At 41.3% G+C, this 19,989-nt stretch overlaps 1 protein-coding gene across 4 annotated transcripts in view; it reads left to right on the top strand.

Moving 5' to 3' along the window:
• Positions 1-316: 316 nt before the first annotated feature.
• MOCS1 (molybdenum cofactor synthesis 1) overlaps positions 317-19,989 on the top strand; it is a 29,990-nt gene continuing 10,317 nt past the window's right edge. The window contains exons 1-7 of one of the 4 annotated variants that reach the window (XM_038132388.1): positions 317-473; positions 8,228-8,360; positions 8,993-9,160; positions 13,998-14,162; positions 18,600-18,661; positions 18,907-19,018; positions 19,310-19,422. In XM_038132388.1, the coding sequence (XP_037988316.1) occupies positions 360-473; positions 8,228-8,360; positions 8,993-9,160; positions 13,998-14,162; positions 18,600-18,661; positions 18,907-19,018; positions 19,310-19,422 (867 nt within the window). In that variant the 5' untranslated portion in view covers positions 317-359. Of the gene's footprint in view, positions 474-562; positions 3,040-4,695; positions 4,741-8,227; positions 8,361-8,992; positions 9,161-13,997; positions 14,163-18,599; positions 18,662-18,906; positions 19,019-19,309; positions 19,423-19,989 lie in introns of those variants that run through there. The other 3 variants (XM_038132389.1, XM_038132390.1, XM_038132391.1) reach the window with 3 other exon arrangements.

The following is a 19,989-nucleotide window of genomic DNA, read 5'->3' as shown; positions in this document are numbered from 1 at the left end:
TGAATTATATTGGCAATACTTTTGGGCACATGGGGTGACTATTGGGGATGATCCTATGCGGGGCTAACAATTGGACTCGATGATCCTTGTGGGTCCCTTTCAACTCAGGATACTCCGTGATCATGTGAATTTCCCAAGACCGCTGCCCCGAGAGTACACAGCGCTGCCGAGGGACCTTGCGGGAAACCTCCCTCCTCCCCTCGGCCAGCTCGCCTGAGGGGAGCGAACTACAACTCCCGGCGTGCAGCACGGCACCAGCCGCCGGCCGCGGCTCCGATTGGCTGCCTCCCCCCGCCCTCCCCGCGTGACGGCGTGGGGCTGGCGGCGGCGCCCCCCTCGCGCTGGGGCAGGGGAGCCGCATGGCGGCGGCGGCGGCTGCGTGGGGGCGGCTCCTGCGGGGGGCGCGCGGGGCGGCCTCGCGCCGCGCCTGCAGCAGCGGGGCGCGCGCCAGGGCCGCCTCGGCCGCCGCGCAGGTGAGGCGGGCCCGGGGGGTCCGGCGGGGCCGCGGTGCGGGCAGGGTTCGCGGCCGGCAGCGGGCGGGGGGCGCAGGGGAGGTGAGCCGTGCTGTGTCGTGCCGTGCCGTGCCGTGCCGTGCTGCCGGAGGTCGTGTTCGGGAGTTTGAGTGCGGGGCCGGTGCCTCGTCCCTAAGAAGATGTGTTTCCTGGAGGGGCGCTCGGGTAACCGTGGCAGCGCCTGGAGGGGTGACCTGGGGTCTTGGGCACCGCGGGCGGGGGCTGCCGGCGCGTTCCAGAGAAATGCAGCCTGTCCATAGAATTTTGCAACGTATCCCGGACCGACCGGTGTTTTGTGCGGTGAACATGACCTGATTATGTATAGGGGGGGAGGGAAGAGTCAACAAAACACGTAGTAATACATAATGCTCTGTATGCTTCATTTGTTGAAATGTCACCCTTACTTTGGACGTGCGTGGGACACCCGGTCTCATGCACCGAGCCGGTCCTGTGCTCCTGCCCAGCCTAAGGAGAGATTGCACAACACTCTTTGGTCAGTCTGGGTCAAAACCCGGGTGGTTTGGCAGCTTTCGGTGGTTGTGCTCCGATGGTCATGCGAACTTCGCACTGAACCTGTTTGTTCTAGTGCTGGCGCAAAGTCAATTCGGGAGTTGCCCTGATACAGCTTCTGGTTTAACTTTCGGTCTCTCGGGTGGATTCGGTCTCTTGGTGTCCTAATTCAGGAGAAAAAGCTGTGCAGAAAGGCAAAGTTCTGTAACTGTCTAGCAGAAATAAGGCATGGCACACAGAACAATCCTAGCTGGTACCTGATTTATTGAGTTACTTGCAATTGCATGGCTGGCTATAACAAACAGAAAATAAGCTAAAGCTACTAGTGACAGACTCTGTGTCGCCAGAATTTAATGCATTCACTGCCACTTACTTATTTACAGGAAACCAAATGGATAAGTGCGTTGCTTTATTGAATGCTTACTTGACTCAAAAAACTAGAGAGGTTATTGAATTTCTTGTGTTTGGTTGTTTTCCTATGCCATAAACATTTTTATAAATTCTGTTCAGAATTACTTTTCTCTACTTTACATCAGGTAGCTGTACCAAATATTCGGGAATAGTTTTGAGGAAGCTTGATTACAGCATCCGTCTGAAAGCCCTACTTCCCTTAGGGGCAAAAAGCCACAGTAGCTGGGATAATGGGCTGAGGGATACTAATTTCTGGTATAGTAAATATTAAAAGTGTGCCAGGGCACTGGCCTCATATCCTGCAGGGCTTGAGAAGTGAGCTAGTGTAAAAAACAAAGGCACTGCAGACTTAGCAACTATACAGTGATAATACACTCATTGCTCCTTTCTGTTCTGAGTTTCTCCTGGGATTCATCTGTAGTGAGAAGCAATTAGCATTACAGCCATAGGGGACAGTGAAATGCGCTTTCAAATGAGAGACTATTCAAACATTCAAAACAGTTGTGAATACTGCTTGACTGTCTTTTGTGCTGGAGCTGCAAGTATTCATAGGTTCTGTTTAGTTTTAGGAGGTTTTGGGGAGGAGATGTGTGCAAAGGGGAGAAGAGAGCAGTAGACTATATTTCAGTCCCCTTTAAAATGGTCATTCCAGCTATGGAAGGAGGAACTCTGTAACTCAGGCAGTTCAAGAGTCAGTTGGGAGGTTGTGCCCAAGGCCATCCATTCGAAGTCTTTTGGTTGGGTTTCAAACAGTGGGGTCAGTACAGCTTTTGTACTAGTGGTGTGTGGCAAACAATTTACTTGTTTGAATCTTGGTTTTTGAGATACAGTTGTTAGTTTTGGAGGTGTGCACAGAGTGGAGTTTCTTTTTCTAAGACTAGAACAGGGCATGATGCTCCAGGCACTCTGAAAGCAGAATTTTCACAGTTGTTCTGTTGTGTGCTAGTGTTTCTTTGGATTTTTCTTGACTAGTTCACAGTTAATGAAGTTTGATGCCATCCTACCATCTTGTACCCATGATAATATATGTCCAGATGCTACTCTTGAACTAAAATGATCAGGTAGGATGACCTATTTCTACAACAGAACTGGAAATCAGCATATTTTTTTAAAATTCTGCTCTAGATGTATCATGTCCAGTAAGGGTCTTGATACATCGTTTCACTTCATCTTTCTTCATCTGCTCTTGTAGATGCTGTAATCCAAACATAACCACCTGAAAATTTCTGTGGCCCAAATGAAGCTTTCTGTGCTGGGATGAAGTGGAGAGTCCAGCTTGCCCAGAAAGACCTCATATGGCCCTAATTCTCGGCCAGTCATGTCTGAAACACTCTGTGTGCTGTTGCTCTGTTTTGTGGGTAGCCAGTGGCAGTCCCTGGGCAGTGCTCTCCGTGCCAGTACCCACAAGTGTAGCCTGCTGTTTGGGGTCAGCTGTTGGGCAGCAGCTGCTGAGCCCTCACAAAAACATTTGTCTTGGACTTCTCAGCTCAGACCTCATTCTGGCACTTGGCCTACTTAGACCCATTTCAGCCTCTGCGGTTGTCTGATTTCCAGGTTGAACCAAGGACATGATGTCACCACTTCCCTACAGACTCAGATGCTAAAGGTGAGGCATGAAAGACAAGAGTTCTGGCTGAGTTGTATCTGTGACACTGCCAGCCGTTTTAGGTGCTGCACTGGGATGGCTGTGCTGTGCACAAACCTAGCGGGATTGCAGGAGCTTGAAGAGCCAGTGGATACAGGAACAGCACTAACAGTGTCATGGGTACACAAGTTGTGGTAGTCCCTGAGGCCTGTGCAGAAGTCTTTGCAATCTTTATAGTGCACAAATATCACCGGGGCTGAAGTGAAGGTGGAAGAGTAGAGCAAGGATAGTACTTGATCTTCAGCTTGATCAGTAGGTAAGAATTCAGTTGTCTGCCCCCTTGTGTTCAACTGAGCCTTTCTAGCATCTGTCAGTTTGTGGTGTTCCTGGTAGTTATTGATACCTCTGCTGACAGCTTCCAATTTTACTGCACTGTTAAAAGAGTTCTCCTGGAAATCACAGGTGAGTTGTCAGGTCTGAAGGGTTGACAGCTTGTCAAAATATAGCTGCTAGGTGCAGTCATCTAAACTCTCATTCTTTCAGTACTTGTATAGAACATGTGATTGACAGCCCAGAGAATGAACCTGTTTTTTTCATGGATCAGATAAAGCGCATTATGTGACAGGGCATACTCTTCCCATGTGCAGAAGTGTCTCCTGTCAACTATGGAGAGAGGGGAGTGGGGACGTGTGGGTTATAGACATCCCCTTTGAGTGAAAAAGTTATCTAATTGGGCATTGATATGTTAGAATACCAGCAACCATCTACCTTTTCCTACTTTGGGAAACTGAATAACCTTTTCCCTGTAGCCTGGGAACTGTAGCAGGCTTTTGCTTTCTTCCTGTTCTAATAGTTGCCACAAAGGCTGCAAGTGATGAGCTTCAACCTCAAGCTGTTCTTCCCCTTCAGAGAATTCTACTTACACAACAACCCGAGGGACTGCTTCATCCTTGTCCTGAGTTACCAGGAAGGCAGCTGAGTTTTTATCTCTAATAATTGGCCTTTTCTGTGGTTTTGATAAAAATATGAGCCGGTGCTGGGTGCAGTAGCAGTTTTGGTAGTACAGGATCCACCTCTGCTGGAGTTCAAGCTGATGGGTATCAGCTATTACGACTTATGGGTATCTCCTAATTCCTCTGTGCTGAAATCTAATGGGTCAGAAACTGAATAGCTTAAAAATTCCATCTCCTATCATTCTTCCCTCCCAGACAAACCCATTTTTATACACAACAAGAATATGATGGGAATAAGTTCTAGTAGCTGTGTAAAACATTTTTCTTTCCCCTGTTCTAAAACCCACTACTTTACAGCAAGAGTTAGTTATTTCCAGTAGAAACTTTTAAGTTTATTGAGACCAATCTTTGCTGAGTACCTGTTCTTTTAATGTGTTTCTTTACAGTTCACTTTAGAGTAATTAATGAAGGGCAGTGTTATTCCTCTTACTTTAGCTACCTTACATAGGTAAGGGAGCCAGGAGCCATGCAGATGGATGACAGACCAGCAACAGAACTGGTCTCCTGTGTCCCACTCCAGTGGGGGCTCTTTCCTGAAAACAAGAAGTTATTTTAAGCATATTACTGTCTTTGAAAATATGCTTTTCTTTGTTTTGTCTTTCATTACATAAAAGCAATAAAGTGTCCCTCATTTGCCCCTGCCTTTCTTCCAGGGAGGACAACTTTTCCCTTCTTTCCCTGCCTGTAATGCACACCCTAAAACTGGGAGGTGAGAGGTTTGTACTGTTCTGCCTTCAAGCGGAGTGGTAAGGAAGCCCAATCCTAAAAAAGATGAAAAAAAACATTGGTGGGAAAGAAACAGGAGAGGAGGGCTCCCACAAGAGGGGCTCAGATAATTTTAATAAACCTGGGAATGCTTTCTGTCTCAAATATGAACACCTTTCCAAAATAATAGGAGAACATCAGCTATCCAGCCAGGCCAGAAAGCAGCATAGTTTTCAAGAAAAAAACACTTTTTGTGTTGTGTTTTTTTCTGAGTTTGGTAGATTTAAAATATTCTTAAATTTAGTCTGTTCAGGGTTGAATTTTCTGACTTAAGAAGATGAAGAAATGAAGTCTGGGTATTTACTTGGGCTCTTTGAGTTAACCTGGCTTGTATTTGGAGAAACACATTAAGTGGAACAGAGCCAGCATTTCTATCAAAACAAGGGATTCCCAACTTAGGATTTTTTTGGTAACCTAAAGCTGTGCAGAGCACTACCGCCACTCACACACCTCTAGGCTGGAGCATTTTCCCTGAGAGTTTAAAAACCAGGTGACTTTTTCAGAATGCTGCAGGAAGGGGAGGTGAAGTGTGTGAGCAGTGGGTGTGGCTGCAGAGTGGTTGCCAATTACACTTCTGATGCTGCCAGGAAGGGAGGGCCAAGTCTTGGCAGGGCCGGCCTTGCGCCCCATACGCCTCTGCTGTTGCAGCCCCTGAAACTGAAAGGCATTGCTTACTTCCGGCAGAGAAGCAATTCTGTGGAAACTACTACTGCAGTTTTATCAGGGGTAAACATATGTTTTCTGGGCTTTGAAACAGCCACTTTGTATCCCTTGTCTCCTTTAGCTCCTCACTGCTATGGATATTCTTAGAGCATGGTCTTCTTATCTTACCACAAAGCTGTTTGGATCAAGTATATTGGATTGTTTAAAGGTTAGGGAAAAGATTGTGCTGCCAAGAATGGCTACTCCTGCTTGTAAGTTTAGCAGCAGCCTGGTGTTAGCACAGCTGGAAACAAAATTGCTGCGGCTTCTGGTGGCTGAAGTTGGGTTTTTCCCCAGATAACCTTTGCTGTGTGGCTGATTTGATCACTGAGGGTCCTCTATGGCTTCCATTCACCCACAAATGTTTCTTACAAATGTTTTCACAATAAAATGTTTTGAGGGAGCATACCTGGGTGGTTCAGCACTTTAGCTGGCCATTTCTAGATTTCTTGCAAGGACTGTAGGGAAATCCTGTGCAGGATTAGCTCTTTTGGTTACTAGTGATAACCAGAGCCAGGGAGCTGATGGCTGTGGCTTTGTGTGTTCCTGTCCAGTCCCTTGGCATCATCCCATACATTCTTAATTTAGTATGTCTGGAGATTTCATGTCTGTTTTTCACTGGATGCAAGTCATGACTTTTGCTTAGGTAAGCAGTTTAAATACCCACTAATGTGTCATTTTGTTTGATTCCTAATTCTGTATCTTAAATTTATGTCAGAACTTTATTTAATATTTTGCCTGCTGCAGCCTGTCGAAACTAGTCAGCACAATTTTAATGTGAGGCACAATGCTGCAGCTGATTCACACATGCACACATGCACAAACTTTGTGAACACCATGTATACAGAAATGGTTTTGTGTGTGCCTTTTCACTAGATATGAAATTCACTGACTGTTAAATGTCTGTATGTAGTTAACTAACAAGGACCCAGTGAAGGTGGTTCCCTTAATTATTTTGTTTTCTCTGGTTTATTTAGTGATGCTAGGCAGCTGGCCTCATTCACGACTTACCAAATTGACCCCCTATAAAATGTTAATTTAACTCTGTTGTAGTAGATGAAAATACTTATAGCAGAGTTTGAATTATGTTGGTTTTGGATGTTTGTATGTAATGCCTGAAGCAAGTATCTACCAGCTGATAAAAACATGTTGGTAAACTCTTGCTTTTCTGCAGTACTGTGATAAGAGTTTATTCAGTTACTGTAAGTTTCACTTGAGGTACCAAAATATTTTCCAAAAGTAGCAGAGTGGTTTCAGCTGTGCTTTATAGGTATAGAAAAAGAGAGCTATAACATTGTAATTGGAAAGTCATGGGCTAAAGGCAGTAAGACTCCCTGCATTTAGACCTTGCTATAATTAACCTTTCTGGCGTTGATGGTACTGATATTTTGAAGTTACTTCGTATAAACTGAACTGTATTTGTTTGCAGCTACTATTTAGAATATTTGATACCTAATGTGGTCATAGAAGCCTAGAATGGTTTGTATTGGAAGGAGCCTTTAAGATCATCTAGTTCCAATCCCCTCCCATGGGACACCTTGCACTAGACCAGCTTGTTGAAAGCCCATCCAACACTTCGGGGATGGGCATCCACAGCTTCTCTGGGAAGCCTGTTCCAGTGCCTCACTGCCTCACTGCCCTCACAGTGAAGAATTTCTTCCCAATATCTAAATCTCTAAATACTCTTCTTCAGTTTAAAACTATTCTCCTTTGTCCTATCACTACAGACTCTTTAAGAAATCTCTCTCCAGCTCTCCGGTAGTCCCCTTTAGGTACCGAGAAGTGATAATGTCTCCCCAAAGCCATCTATCTCTTCCGTAGGCTGAAGAGATCCAGTTCTCTCAGCCTGTTTTCTTAGGAGAGGAGCTCCAGCCATCTGAGCAGCTTTTTGGTCTTGCTCCAGCAGCTCCTCATCCTTCTTATGCCCTCATTCTAGAGGCCAAATACTCATACTTCCTAAAAATCGTGCTGCTCTAGAATGTATTGCATTGTGCTTAAAAAAATCCCCAAAATTTAAGTAGAAATCACTTGCAATATTCACTTCATGACAGTTAATAAAGAATTATTTTTAATTCTGATCTTTTTTATTCAATTTGAACAGGTGTTCAGAATCACACACTTCTCTTCCAGTTCCACCATGCCCTGCATTATTTGTAATCTTTTAACTGAGACAAGCCTTTTGGAGGTATTCTGTTATATGGGTTTAGGCAGGAAGACTTTGTTGGAAATGAAGACAGGTGTCATGAAACATAATTGTATACAGCAATAATTCACTTTTGCTGTTAAAAAGATGTTAATATTGCACATGGGATATGGTAGGAACACAAGCAGAGATGCAGTGTTTCATCAGCTTCAGGTTCTCTTGTGCTGAAGTGAAGGAAGGGCCCCTTCTCTATCATTCCATTTACCCAAGGGCTGTAGGGAGTGTAGGTGATCCTGGATCATTGATTCTGGTAAGAGACAGGCAGTTGAACAAAAACACCTTCTATTATACACAAAAAAAGCCTGAAGCACCTGTGGCAAAGACAGGGAAAATTGTAGAAATGGATTAAGATTGGGTGTGAAACTTAATAAAAACTGGCCACTTATGACAATGGTTTTCCTTGGGCAGCTGTTCATGTGGGGAAGAATGGAATAATAACTATCAGTTGAGTTCAAAGTTGATATTTATACAGCAAGTTGACAGGGTAACTATTCAAATATTTAACACTTGCTTGTTTTTGTTACAGGAATTACAAAGCTCAGGAAGAGAACGCTTTGTACTAGAACATGCTGCTCCATTCTCTGCTTTTTTGATGGACAGCTTTGGGCGGCAGCACAATTACTTGCGAATTTCGTTGACTGAGAAATGCAACCTCAGGTGTAAGTGTCTGCTGTTTCCTTGCACAAAACTCCTCTGCACATATTGTGCAAAAGCCAAGGTTTGGGTTAGGGTAATATTGCTGTATTGGCCCTGTGCTGTTTTTTGTCTTCACAAAGTAACAGTAAATGACAGATAGAGACTAATTGGGGCTGAGCTACTGGTGGGATGGGAAACCTGGAGCAAGCCTAGGGATCTTCCAGGGACAGGTGAAAATGACAGATCTTTTATCAGACTTGGTGTGGTTTAAATAATGATGCTTGGTGTCCAAAGTCTCTAAAAGCAGGAGAGCTCATACCTAGGCATTCCCACAATTATGTCTCTAAAGTCTGGTGATGTTCCAGTGCTTGTGCCTTGAACTTGGTGTCTCTGTTTGAAGGCAGTTTAGATAGAAGTGAGGTCATCTTTTTCTTCATAGTGGATCCATTGTAATTTGGAGGCACATCAACTTAGTCTTGGGTTTTCCTCTGAAGTAAGCCAGGAAATTGTTAGAAGATTGTGAAAGTTTTGTACAGTTGGTGTCATTTGGCATCCATTAAAGACAGCTGCCCTTGGTGCATTTTGCCCATCAACATTAGATTAATTGTTGGGGGTTATTTATTGCCTCATGTATTTCTGAATCCTTTTTTTTAAGGTCAGTACTGTATGCCTGAGGAAGGTGTTCAACTGACTCCGAAATCAGAGCTACTAACTGCCCAGGAGATAATCACCTTAGCCAGACTGTTTGTGAAAGAAGGTGTGGACAAGATCCGACTGACAGGTGGAGAGCCACTTATCCGTCCCGATGTGGTGGATATTGTGGGTGAGTTCCAAATCAGTACAGTGTTTCAGAGTGACTTGGTACATGTTGATGCAAGAGTTGCTCTTACAGCTATCCACTGACTCAGTCTGGCAACTGGAAGAATAACTACACATGTACTGTGGTGTTTTTTCCCAACATTGTGAAATGCACGGTGCCTTTCAGAAAATTTCCAATTCTGCTCTGTTGCTTGGATGGATCTTACGTGTCTTTGTATTATACCAGCTGTACTTAGCATTGTTTTTATATTCAACATCTACTACAGTAGCTTGCAATAATGCAGCCTGATGGTGAAAAATCAAGAACTTATATGATCAGGTTCTCAGTGAGGAGGAACAAGTGATATGTGCTTACAAACAAAACAAGCTTTCTCTTTGATTTTTTAGGAGTGTGTTTTTTCAGTGGTTTTGTTTTGCTACCAGGATAGCAGATGTCGCTTATGTTTAGTAAGGAATGGTGGAAAACCTGGTTTTACACTTATTGATGAAGACTGTTACTTCAGTGGAGGGTAAATTACTGGGTAAATTTTAGAAGTCTGTTGCTTTGATTGGTATTGTGTTCAATGACACTGCCTAGATCTCGTTTCTTGGGTCAGGTGCTTTTTGCTCTGTCCAAGGTCTCGTATCTTGAAGTAGATTTGTATAGTGGCAATGAATTAGATTAAGGCTGTGTAGGTGGGTACACTTTGGTGTATTGTAGACAACTGAACTTGTTTATTTCTGGGCATACACTCTTCTAAGTACTGAAGATAAGGAAAGGTTTATGTGGAAGAAGAAGGTCTTGAAAGAAGAAAAATTGTCTACCAATGCAGTGAGCTTTTATGCAGAAAATGTTCTCTGCCTCTGCTCAGTTTTGTTCAGGATTTGGATGGAAGACCTTTTCCAAAGAAGATGACCTTCTAAAGGAAGCAGCAGAGCTGTTGTAGTTTGTAGAACTGACCTGTTCATAGCTGGAAAAGGTGTGACTGGAGTGAGCTGGGGTGTGTCTTCTTGGACTTTGATTGTGAATTCTGAAATTGCACTAACTTTTTAGAATTCTGAAATATCATTGTTTGGAACATTTTGCCCATGCATGATGGGTTTGGGGTGGTTTCAGTACTGAGGAAGCTGTATGCCTTTCAAGAGACATGTTTCTTTCAAGATAATAGATTCTTTCCAATGATAATAGGTATAATTATTGGCTCCTGTAAAAAGGAACTAGATTTATAAATTAGGTTGCAATTTAAAATACAATAAAGCTTTTCAGTTCAGCACATAATATTGGCATGAAAATGAGTTGAAACCAACCATGTCATCAGTTCAGTTCAGAGCTTTCTTAGTGTATTGTAGGCACCTTTTTTATTTATCAGTGGTAGCTGATGACTTAACACAGCTCTTATGATGTTGATAGTCTAAGTGGAGTAGTCGGGTCACTGCAAAATCATTATTGTATTGCTTCAATCCAGAAGTATTGGTACCGGAAGGATAGACATCTTTTTGTTTTGGTTTACTCCAATGATAGAATTCTCAAAGGTTAATTTTTGTGCCTGAAAGGAAGAAATGGATCTTTTTGAACCACTGGATTTTCATTATTCTGCCTGTGTTCCTGTTCACAGCTGAACTTTGACAGATTCATAGTGATCATTTTAGTGGATAAGAATAGTGCTCTTGGGGTGAAGGTAAGGGATGTCAAGATATTTGTCATGCTATATTAATTCATTCTCTTGTGGATTTGTATTAGTCTGGCTGGGCTTTTTTAAGGCCTGTTGAAAATTGTTGAATTAGGTCTACAAACACTTTCTGTTTTCTCAGCCTTTGGTGTTACTCTATGGTGCTCCAGTCTGGGATCACGATAAGAAACTCAAAAATAAATATATCAGTGCAACAACTATGGGAAAACTCATTGAGGGAAAATCAAGCCCAAAAATGTCTTCTGCAGAATTTGAGTAAAGCGTCTTTATTGAAGCCATCTTAGCACAATGTACTGGTTTGTTCTGGGATAGAGGTAGTCTGGTTTTCTAGATGGTTTTGGAGAAGCTGCTTACAATATATCTGATGCTGAATTGGCTTGAGGTTTAAGATAGGTTTACTTTCATCAAGCCTTTCTCCAAACTACAGATGATATGTGAAATACCTTTACTCTTTTGAGTAAAGCTCAAAAATGTTATTGCTGGATTTCTGCTACCAAATTTTTTAATAACAAATTCAAGTTTTTTAGTTGTTTCAATGAACAGATGTAATTTGAAGCTACTGTAGGAGACCATGCTATTCCGAGACCTGCTACAGTTCTTTAGATTATGTAAAATCTTTTAACAGATCCATGTGTGTAAACTGTGAGTCAGCATCTAACACTTGCTGAAAGCTAAATTGTGTCCTGGGGACTGCTGAAAACATATGTTTGAGACTTTTCTGAAGCAGCTGATAGTGAAATATAGAAAACAGCCCCTTTGAGGTACTCAAAGTTTAAATACACACTGGATATAAACTCTCTGATAGCTATTTGTTATTAGTAGTCTGAGGAGTACACATCTGCACTGATGAAATAATTTTCCGTGGGGTGGAGGGTGGAATATTGGATGCTTTTTTATAGCAACTTTTTATACCCATTTCAAGAGTGAAGTGGTGTAGGATAGACTTAGTTCATGTGTTAGGAAGCATACACACCTTTTCTGGAGTCTGTCGGGAGAAGTGCAGTTAGGGAAATGATTGGAGGAGAATATGTAAAAAAATTGTCTATTTAAGAAGATGCTCCATATCCTAAAGGAAAACATAAATGTAAAGTGGTTTATTTCAAGCTTGACATAAACGTTTTAGCTTCATGCAATGGACTTACAGCATGTGTTCTGTTTCCTTTTCTACTTGTTAGTTTTTGTCAGTTGCCTTTTCTTGTGCTGATTGGTGCTAAAGCAATGACCAAAGGTCAGCAAACAGGTTTAATACAGGTACAAAGAGAGTTACAAAGTTATGAAGTCTCTTTAATCCCTTTTAATTTCAGAGGTCGAGAAGCCAAGACAGTGTGAATGTTACACCTGGTAGAGTGTTCTCACTGGTCCTTTTTAACTAACTGGTGTTAGTGTTAAGCCCCCATCTCTAACTTCTCACAGTTGTCTACTGTCCAGTTTGTTAGTACAGTTGATTCCATGTATTAGTGTATTTCCAGTGCCTCATCCTGTATCTCGTCCTGTCTGATGAGGGAAAAGATGCACGGAAATCAGCTGCTGCCTGTGCTGATCTAATCAACTGGTGCTGCTTCTTAAATTTTTTTCCATTTTAGGCTGAGAATGACATTGGTTTTATTCAATACCTTTATGCATTTTACATTTCTAGCAATGAAACCTCTATGGCACCTAGACTTTTTTCCCAGTCATTCTGAGGCTGAGCATTTTGTGTGTTCTGAGGCTATAAATAAAAGTAGTGATGTTCCCAAACTATCCTCTGGCTGTAGCATGTATCCTTTACTCTCACAAAGATTAGGCTTCTAGTGATAGCTAATGTTAAATAATCATTGGCAAAATTGAGCCACTAGCACTTATCCTCTAGGAAGAGGTTATTCTTGGTCATGTGGGAGGACTTTGAGAGCTGAAGACCAGGAAAAAAAATCTCTCTTAGTAAAGATTGCTCTTTCCCCACAACCTTATGTCTTTATGGAGCTCCTAATCATGTTCCAAAATGCTGCTGCTGTAAACTTCAGCATCTTTTCTGTGACCTAGCTTGACCCATTCCAGTGTTCTGGACTTCGCTTAGGGTGAATATTTTGAAAAGAGCTAGGCAATGAGATAAAGCAGAAATAAAGCCCTTATCAACTTGAATAAATAGAGGTAAAATAGTGAGGGATGAAGGGACTATGAAATATTTGTGCTGTAATTACAGCTGCCTCAAGAGTAAGGGTTCTTCAAATATTTCCTAAATAATTAGGGTGGAGGCTATGAGGGAGGGAGGGAGGGAGGAAAAACCAAAGTCAATTATTTTGCTGTAGCTGTGCTTCTGCGAGTTTTTTATGAGTGTTTTTTTCTTGTTTGTTATTGTACTGATAACTGGAGGTTTGAAAGTTTGATCTCTGGAGATCTGGTATGCTGAGAATTTCTGCATTTGACTTATAAGGAGGCATCTCTTTTCTTAATCTTAATCTCATTATATTAGCTGTTTCTTACACTGTTTTCTTGTTAGCCATTTTTTAGTGTCTTGTGTAAGCACTCTGCAGTCAGCTGGGCTACCACTGGTAATGGAAATATTTCAGTTGTCAAGTGCAAATGTTTTGTCCCTTTGGCTGTTGTTGCCTTGGATTCTCTGTAATAGTCTAGTGTGTTGACCTTTTTCTGTTTAGTTAGGACTGCATGTGGTATTTCTTTCATAAGTTTAAACTTCTACTGCTGGCAGCTGCCTCTGGGTTAGAACTGTTTTTTGGTAAAGCATTGTAGGATAGAAGTTGCTAAATAAACAGGTCAGGTGTCAGTTGTGAAAGGGATGGCTTATTATTAATGCAGAACATAAAATTCAGTTTGCAAAGGTGGATGAGGAAAAGAAAGTACACAAAATCAGGGGCTGCCTTTCAACAATAAAGTAGGTATTTAAGGAATTAGGAACAAAACTAGTGTGCATTTTAATAAAACAAAACTTTTACCACCAGTTTTGCTTGCAATGAACTGTTCTCTCATATCTTTTGAAATGGATTTGTGCTAAAATTGGTCTCTTAAACCAATACAGCTGGAAGAAGGCCAAAGCACTGAAGTGTCTACGTTTTCTTCACACATTCAGTGATACATTTTTCTTTGTTTCACAAATCTTTTGGGTTTTCTGTGTAACCTTTAAACCTTTTAGTTTAACTACTTTTTTAAAATGTTCTTTTTACTTTTCTTTCCTAGGTGAACTCTACAAGCTAGAAGGGCTGAAAACCATTGCTGTCACAACCAATGGGATCAACTTAACCAGACTGCTGCCCCGGCTGAAGGAAGCAGGACTGAATGCCATTAACATTAGCCTGGATACTTTGGTGCCAGCTAAATTTGAGTTCATTGTTCGAAGGAAAGGTACAAACTTGTCTTCTAAGGCAGCTGTGGTAATACTTGCAGGAATGTCCTGAATTGCTTACTATGTCTTTCACAGTCAGTTACTTTGCGGGGGAAGTGAATTGCTATCCTTCTGAGGGTAGGAAAAGTAGTCTATACTAGATTATTCAATAGTGACTTTTTTTCGTCCTTTCTGTAATGCTTAGCAGGTAGAGCCCCTTTCGTTGGAGCTGGTGAAGTAGAAGATGCTCAGCTTACCACAGTTAGTCATGTGGTTAGTCATATAATCCATAATTGGTTAGTCATAGCCCTCAAGAGGACTCTCCAAATCTTGTGTTAGTCTTGTGTGCTGCTCTTCTTTAATATTGTTCAAAAAACCCAGATGTTTCTGCTATACCACCTGGGGACAAAGACGCCACAAGAACTGAACTTCTTGTCATGAATAGTGGCAGTTTCTGGAAGTTATATTTGGGGTGTGCTAGCAATGGTCTCACTTGTGGTTAGTGATGTTCCATATCCACTACTTTTTAATAGGAATAAACATAAACCATGCCTGAGGTAATTTGAGGAGGGCTGTTGGCTTTGTAACTTCTCTCCTGCTGAGCAAGTAATTGCAAGTAAAATTTAAGAAATGCTTGAATATGCCCAGTCTTACAGATTCTGGTTTAAATGAATCCTAAAGCTGATGGAGCTCAGCTTCATGGTTGGGCTTCCGTCCAAACTAAAACTGATTTGATGTTGTGTCATTCTCTTCCCGTCCAGCACTGTAACTTCAGCAGTCTGTGAACTTCTAATTCTGACAAAACCTCTAAGTAGCCACCAGATGGTGCAACAGCCTCAGGTACATGTAGGGAAAGGATTGTAGGAATCTGGAATGCTGTGAGAAGTAATGTCAGCATTTGAATCACTGCTAGCAAACCCAAATTGTGCTGGCAGGTACAGAAAGGTGTCCTTGTCAACAGTCTCTATGGGAGCACTACTTCAGTGCCAGGCTTCTGTGTCATGGTGCAGAAATCAGTTCCTGTCACAAAGCTGGCTGGAGCATTAACCTTCCAACGTAGGCTATTGCATTGATCCGTTTGTGTCGTGGCACAGTTGGCTCCCAGAGTGGTATCTGGGAGTAACTAATCACAAACAGGTGTTGACTGTGCTCTTTCCTTCTCTCTCTGTGTTTGAGTATTACATGGTTTGTGACATTCATTAGGAACAAGCCTTTCTTTTGCCACTGAAGGGGCAAACCTGAGCTTCCAGCTTCCTGAATTATAAGGCCAGAGATCTTCATATCTGATTAGAAGCTGTTAGGAATGTGCTGCTTATAAAGTAAACTAAAAGTTATTAGGGGATGAAGGTAATTTTTATTTATATAAGTGTTCTCTTCTGCCTTTAAAGAAAGAAAGATCTTTTACCAACAAAGAGAGAGAAATTGCTCAACTGAACAGCATAGACAATTAACAGGGAAACTGAATATTTTTTTAAAGGAGAAAAAGTCTCCAAATCATAGATATTTTTCCCAAGCAGAGATCAGGTAAAAATAGTAAAGTAACATTGAGTTCTATTGCTTTGGTTTTTTTTTTTGTTTTGTTTTTTTTTTTTGGTTTTTTTTTTTTTTGTTAAGGTTAAAGGCTGAAATGATGTAAAATGCCTTTTTTTTCTTCTTTTTTTTTTTTTTTTTTTTTGAGGGTTTTTATTTAATAGGAGATTTCCTAGTATGGAATGATCAGAGAATAGAGTGCCTGTCCTACTGAGCTACCTTGTCTCCTTTGGCAATTCCAGATGCAGCAAGATATAGCTCTGTTAAGTTGAGAGGGATTCCTGGTCTTGGACTCCTACAGGCTTACAACTTCTCTGGAAAGTAAAGGTGGCATCTGATTATGGAGCTTACCAGGAACTTGAGAAACGTGGAATAATTTCTCTCTTTTGCTGGAAAGTCCATGTAGGGTTTTAAGAAGATGCAGAAAATGTGTATGTTTGTTGCAGGTGCCCTGCATCACATCTGCTCCTACTTGCAGATGGTTGGGATAGACAAAATGACTGTGAGATCATCAAACATTTCACTGACGTGTGAAAGCATTTTAGAGTATTGTAATATTTCTACTTTTTCCAATCTACCACATTCTAAGGGGTGAACAAATGAAAAATGCATTCATGCAGGTAGCCAGTCTAACCTGTTTCATGGCCTGTCCTTTTCTTTTTGTGTGTGTTTTATACAAGTGAGGTACTGATGTATTGTAATTGTATCATTAAATAGGCCTGAACCCTCTTTTTCTGTAAGGATTAAATGCTGGGAGGTTTTGTTCCGTATAGGATTTTTCTGGGTGGCTCTAAGGTTCTCTGTACTACAAAGCTGGCTAAAGTTCTGACTTCAGAAGAAATCAAATATGATGAAATTTGAAATTTTTCATTGGGTGAAAGAGGAGAAGTGGTTACTTCCTGGCCTGTTTAGTTACGTTGAGTTTCTCCTTTCTGTAATCTTGTGGTGACAGATGAGATTTTCTGAGCAGTAGCAGAGATTTTTGGTCCCATTCATGGCTCTGGGTTGTGCTTACAGCAGTGTATCGTTATCTCTGTTGCCATAATCTGCCTGCAATCTTGCTTAATTGGAATGAGATCTACCACAGGTGCTGGAAACTTCCTGGGCACATGCACATGGTGATTGAGAAGGGTGACAGGCCATAACTGCAAATATTTGTTTGCAAGAGTTATTTTACTATGTGAAATAAATTTGCTCTTCACCACTTTTTGCAGCCAGGATTAGTGTTAGAGCTGGCTTATTAAATAGTTGTATTTTCTGCTTTCCTTTGTCCATGCTTTATGATGCCTTTACTAGCCAGAGAGCAGTGAAGTGAAATTTTTGTCTCTTTAGTTTTCTTTTTTTCTGATTCATCCCATATTAAATATGCACAGAATACTACTGAGTTACTGCTTTTTTTCTGCTAAAGCATCTGCAGAGTAATGAAGGTATGATCTGTTCACTAGAGAATCTGAGTTTTCAGTAGATCATAGATAAGGAAAGGTGGGTGATGGACCTGTGCAGAAAAACATATGACTAGGAGCACTATGGGGATTGTCATCAAAACTTCTGAGACATACTGCCCTTTTATTAGCACGTATAAAGTATTTACTGTTGAAGATTACAGCTTTGGAAGAAGGAGCTCAGTCTCATACACTGTTTGGTCTCTCATACCTGAGTTTCATGTGCATAACAGGAATGGAACTTAGTCTAGAACCTGCTAGGGTAGAAGAGGCATTCACAGACATGGGGCGAGCAGCTGAGCACCTCCACTCATCAGAAATGTGTGCCCAGAGCTCAGGAGTTTGCTGTCTCATTCTTCTCACCTCTGTTCTCAGCCAGCTGCTGAGTCTGGCAGGGAGGGAATAATACGCAAAATATGGAATGGATGTCTTGATGAAAGGTCTTAACTTTAAAGAAAGTAGACAGAAGAGGGGGTTTGAATGAGATCATTAAGAGGCTTTCCTAAATGACCCTGGAATTCTAAAACTGCATCGTTGCTTTATTTTTCTTCCAGCTTTAAGAAGTACATGTAGGGGCAAAGAAACTTGCCCTAAATTAACTATATATTTCTGTTTGAGAGCAGCTGGCAGGTGTAGGCCACACTAAATGTGATGAAACTGGTAGGTTGAAACTGGGCACTTCATTCCTTGAAGTTACTGTAGTTTTTTACATCTTTCTTTTCAAAAGTCAAAGGCCAATTGAATTACTTTCCTAAATGCTCTAATCCCTGCCACATTTTGTTCACCAAGAAAAATCATCAAAAATCATCATAAAAATGATGATCCTGAAAAATGCTGCCTCTGATCTTCTGACTAATGGATAGTCAGAAGAACTGGCTTTGGGAAGCCAGTTACATCTGTAGCCAGAGTTGAACAGGGAATCAAGGGGCTTTTTGTTGTTCCTAAACCCATTCCACCCCAAATGTACTTTAGAAAAATCCTTTTAAAATTCACTTAGCAACATTGCTGTCTGATTCAGAACAGAGAAATTCTGTCATTGTAGAAAAGACAGAAGCCATTACTATAAAATAAACATAAATTTATTATTCCTTCTTCAGTGCATCTGGAAGCAGTTCATAAATTCTTTCCACTCCCTTTAAGAAGAATGTAACACAAGGAAAGCTGTCTTACAGGGAAGTGCAGAGTCTTATGCTAATAATATGTGGATATCCAAGGATATAAAAAATCATATCAGTATTGTTGATTACTCAAATATCAGGTTAATATTGATCTCAATTACTTGAGTATAGTAACTTGGTAGTCTTTGAGGGTTGTGAGGAGGGGTATAATTAAAGTCTTTTTATTTGCAGCTGTTCTTACTTTCAGCCCTGTCTGCTGAATCAGATTGGTTTTTATTTGTCATCTCTTTGTCTTGTACTAAATAACCACCTTTTGCATTCTGCTTTGAAACGATAAAAATTATTTTTCACTCTTTTTGTATCTTAGGCTTTCACAAGGTAATGGAAGGAATCCACAAAGCCACTGAACTTGGCTACCATCCTGTTAAGGTAAAGCCAGTGTTATTTACTCTGAAACTGTTTTGTTTTACCATACTTAGAGATCACCTGATGAGGAATTTATTATATTCCATCTCACCTCCCACCCCACCCTGTGAATAATTTCTAGTAAAACTGGAGAAAAACTTGAAGATCTCACCAAGAAGTAACGAGGAGAATTCATACCATCTCTTTGTGCAGCTGGGGGTGCAGGTCGTACTCTGCTCACCAATTTCAGGTGTCTGCTTTACCTGCAGGTAAACTGTGTGGTGATGCGAGGCTTCAATGAGGATGAAGTGCTGGACTTCGTGGATTTCACAAAGGATCTGCCCCTTGACGTGCGGTTCATAGAATACATGCCCTTTGATGGTAAGTACTGCTGCTTTGAGATTCTTCTTGGACAGAAGTGAGCTGGCTGGTGGATGTTCACCCCATAGACTTGTCTCTGGAGGTTTTGTAAGCTCTTCAAGGGAATTAGGAATTGCCTGAAGTTTTTTGCAGGTTATCTTCTTCCCTTCATAAGGTGTAGAAGGACTCATTGGGGCTGGGACACCTCGGTGTCACCTTAAGTGACACTTGCAGAGAATGTGAAGGTGGTTCTCTGCTAATTAAGAAAATAAAATCCGCAGTCTAAGATTAGGCTGGTTTTGTTAATTCTAGGCAATAAATGGAACTTCAAGAAGATGGTGAGCTACAAAGAAATGCTTGATACAATTAAACAGCGATGGCCAGAATTGGAGAAATTACCCTGTGAGACTTCCAGCACAGCCAAGGTGGGGTTGGACAGAGAACGTGTGAAACATGCCCCTATTCCTTCCCTGCCTTAAATCCCGAAATTATCCCAAGTTCAGACTTGATATTTGACAACCAAAGTAATAAATAATCAGTGTGGTAACTCCTAGGTTTTGGTCAAGCTGCCTGCAGGAGACTCGATGCTTATGAAGTCCTAGTCATAGTCTGTACCTTTATAAATACAATGTGTTTTCTAGATGTATTTTCACTCAGATATAAAGAATGCCAGGCCTGTATCCTGTATTTGCAGCTTTTGAAACTTTTGTCAGTCTATGTCTGCACATTAATAATCCTGACGGAAGAGTTGTTCAGTGAAAAAAATATTGTTTTAGAGTGTACAGTGCCAAATGGGGAAATTCTAGCCCATGCTCCTACAGGCATCACCTGTTATTTGATAACTACAAGAGCAAGCATTTAACAAGTTTGAGATTTCTAGGAACGGGGCAAAATAGACTGAGCCACCTGGAAAAACTCACTTTGCTTTTATTTTTTCTTTGATATGATCTTAGGCCTGAAGAAAACCTATGTTAAAAAAGATTTTCTGGTCT

The sequence above is a fragment of the Motacilla alba genome, chromosome 3 (genome assembly GCF_015832195.1).
Source record: "Motacilla alba alba isolate MOTALB_02 chromosome 3, Motacilla_alba_V1.0_pri, whole genome shotgun sequence".
Classification (NCBI taxonomy): Eukaryota; Metazoa; Chordata; class Aves; order Passeriformes; family Motacillidae; genus Motacilla; species Motacilla alba.
The sequence above is the reverse complement of the archived record's forward strand: the minus strand, read 5'-3'. Positions and strand labels throughout refer to the sequence as shown.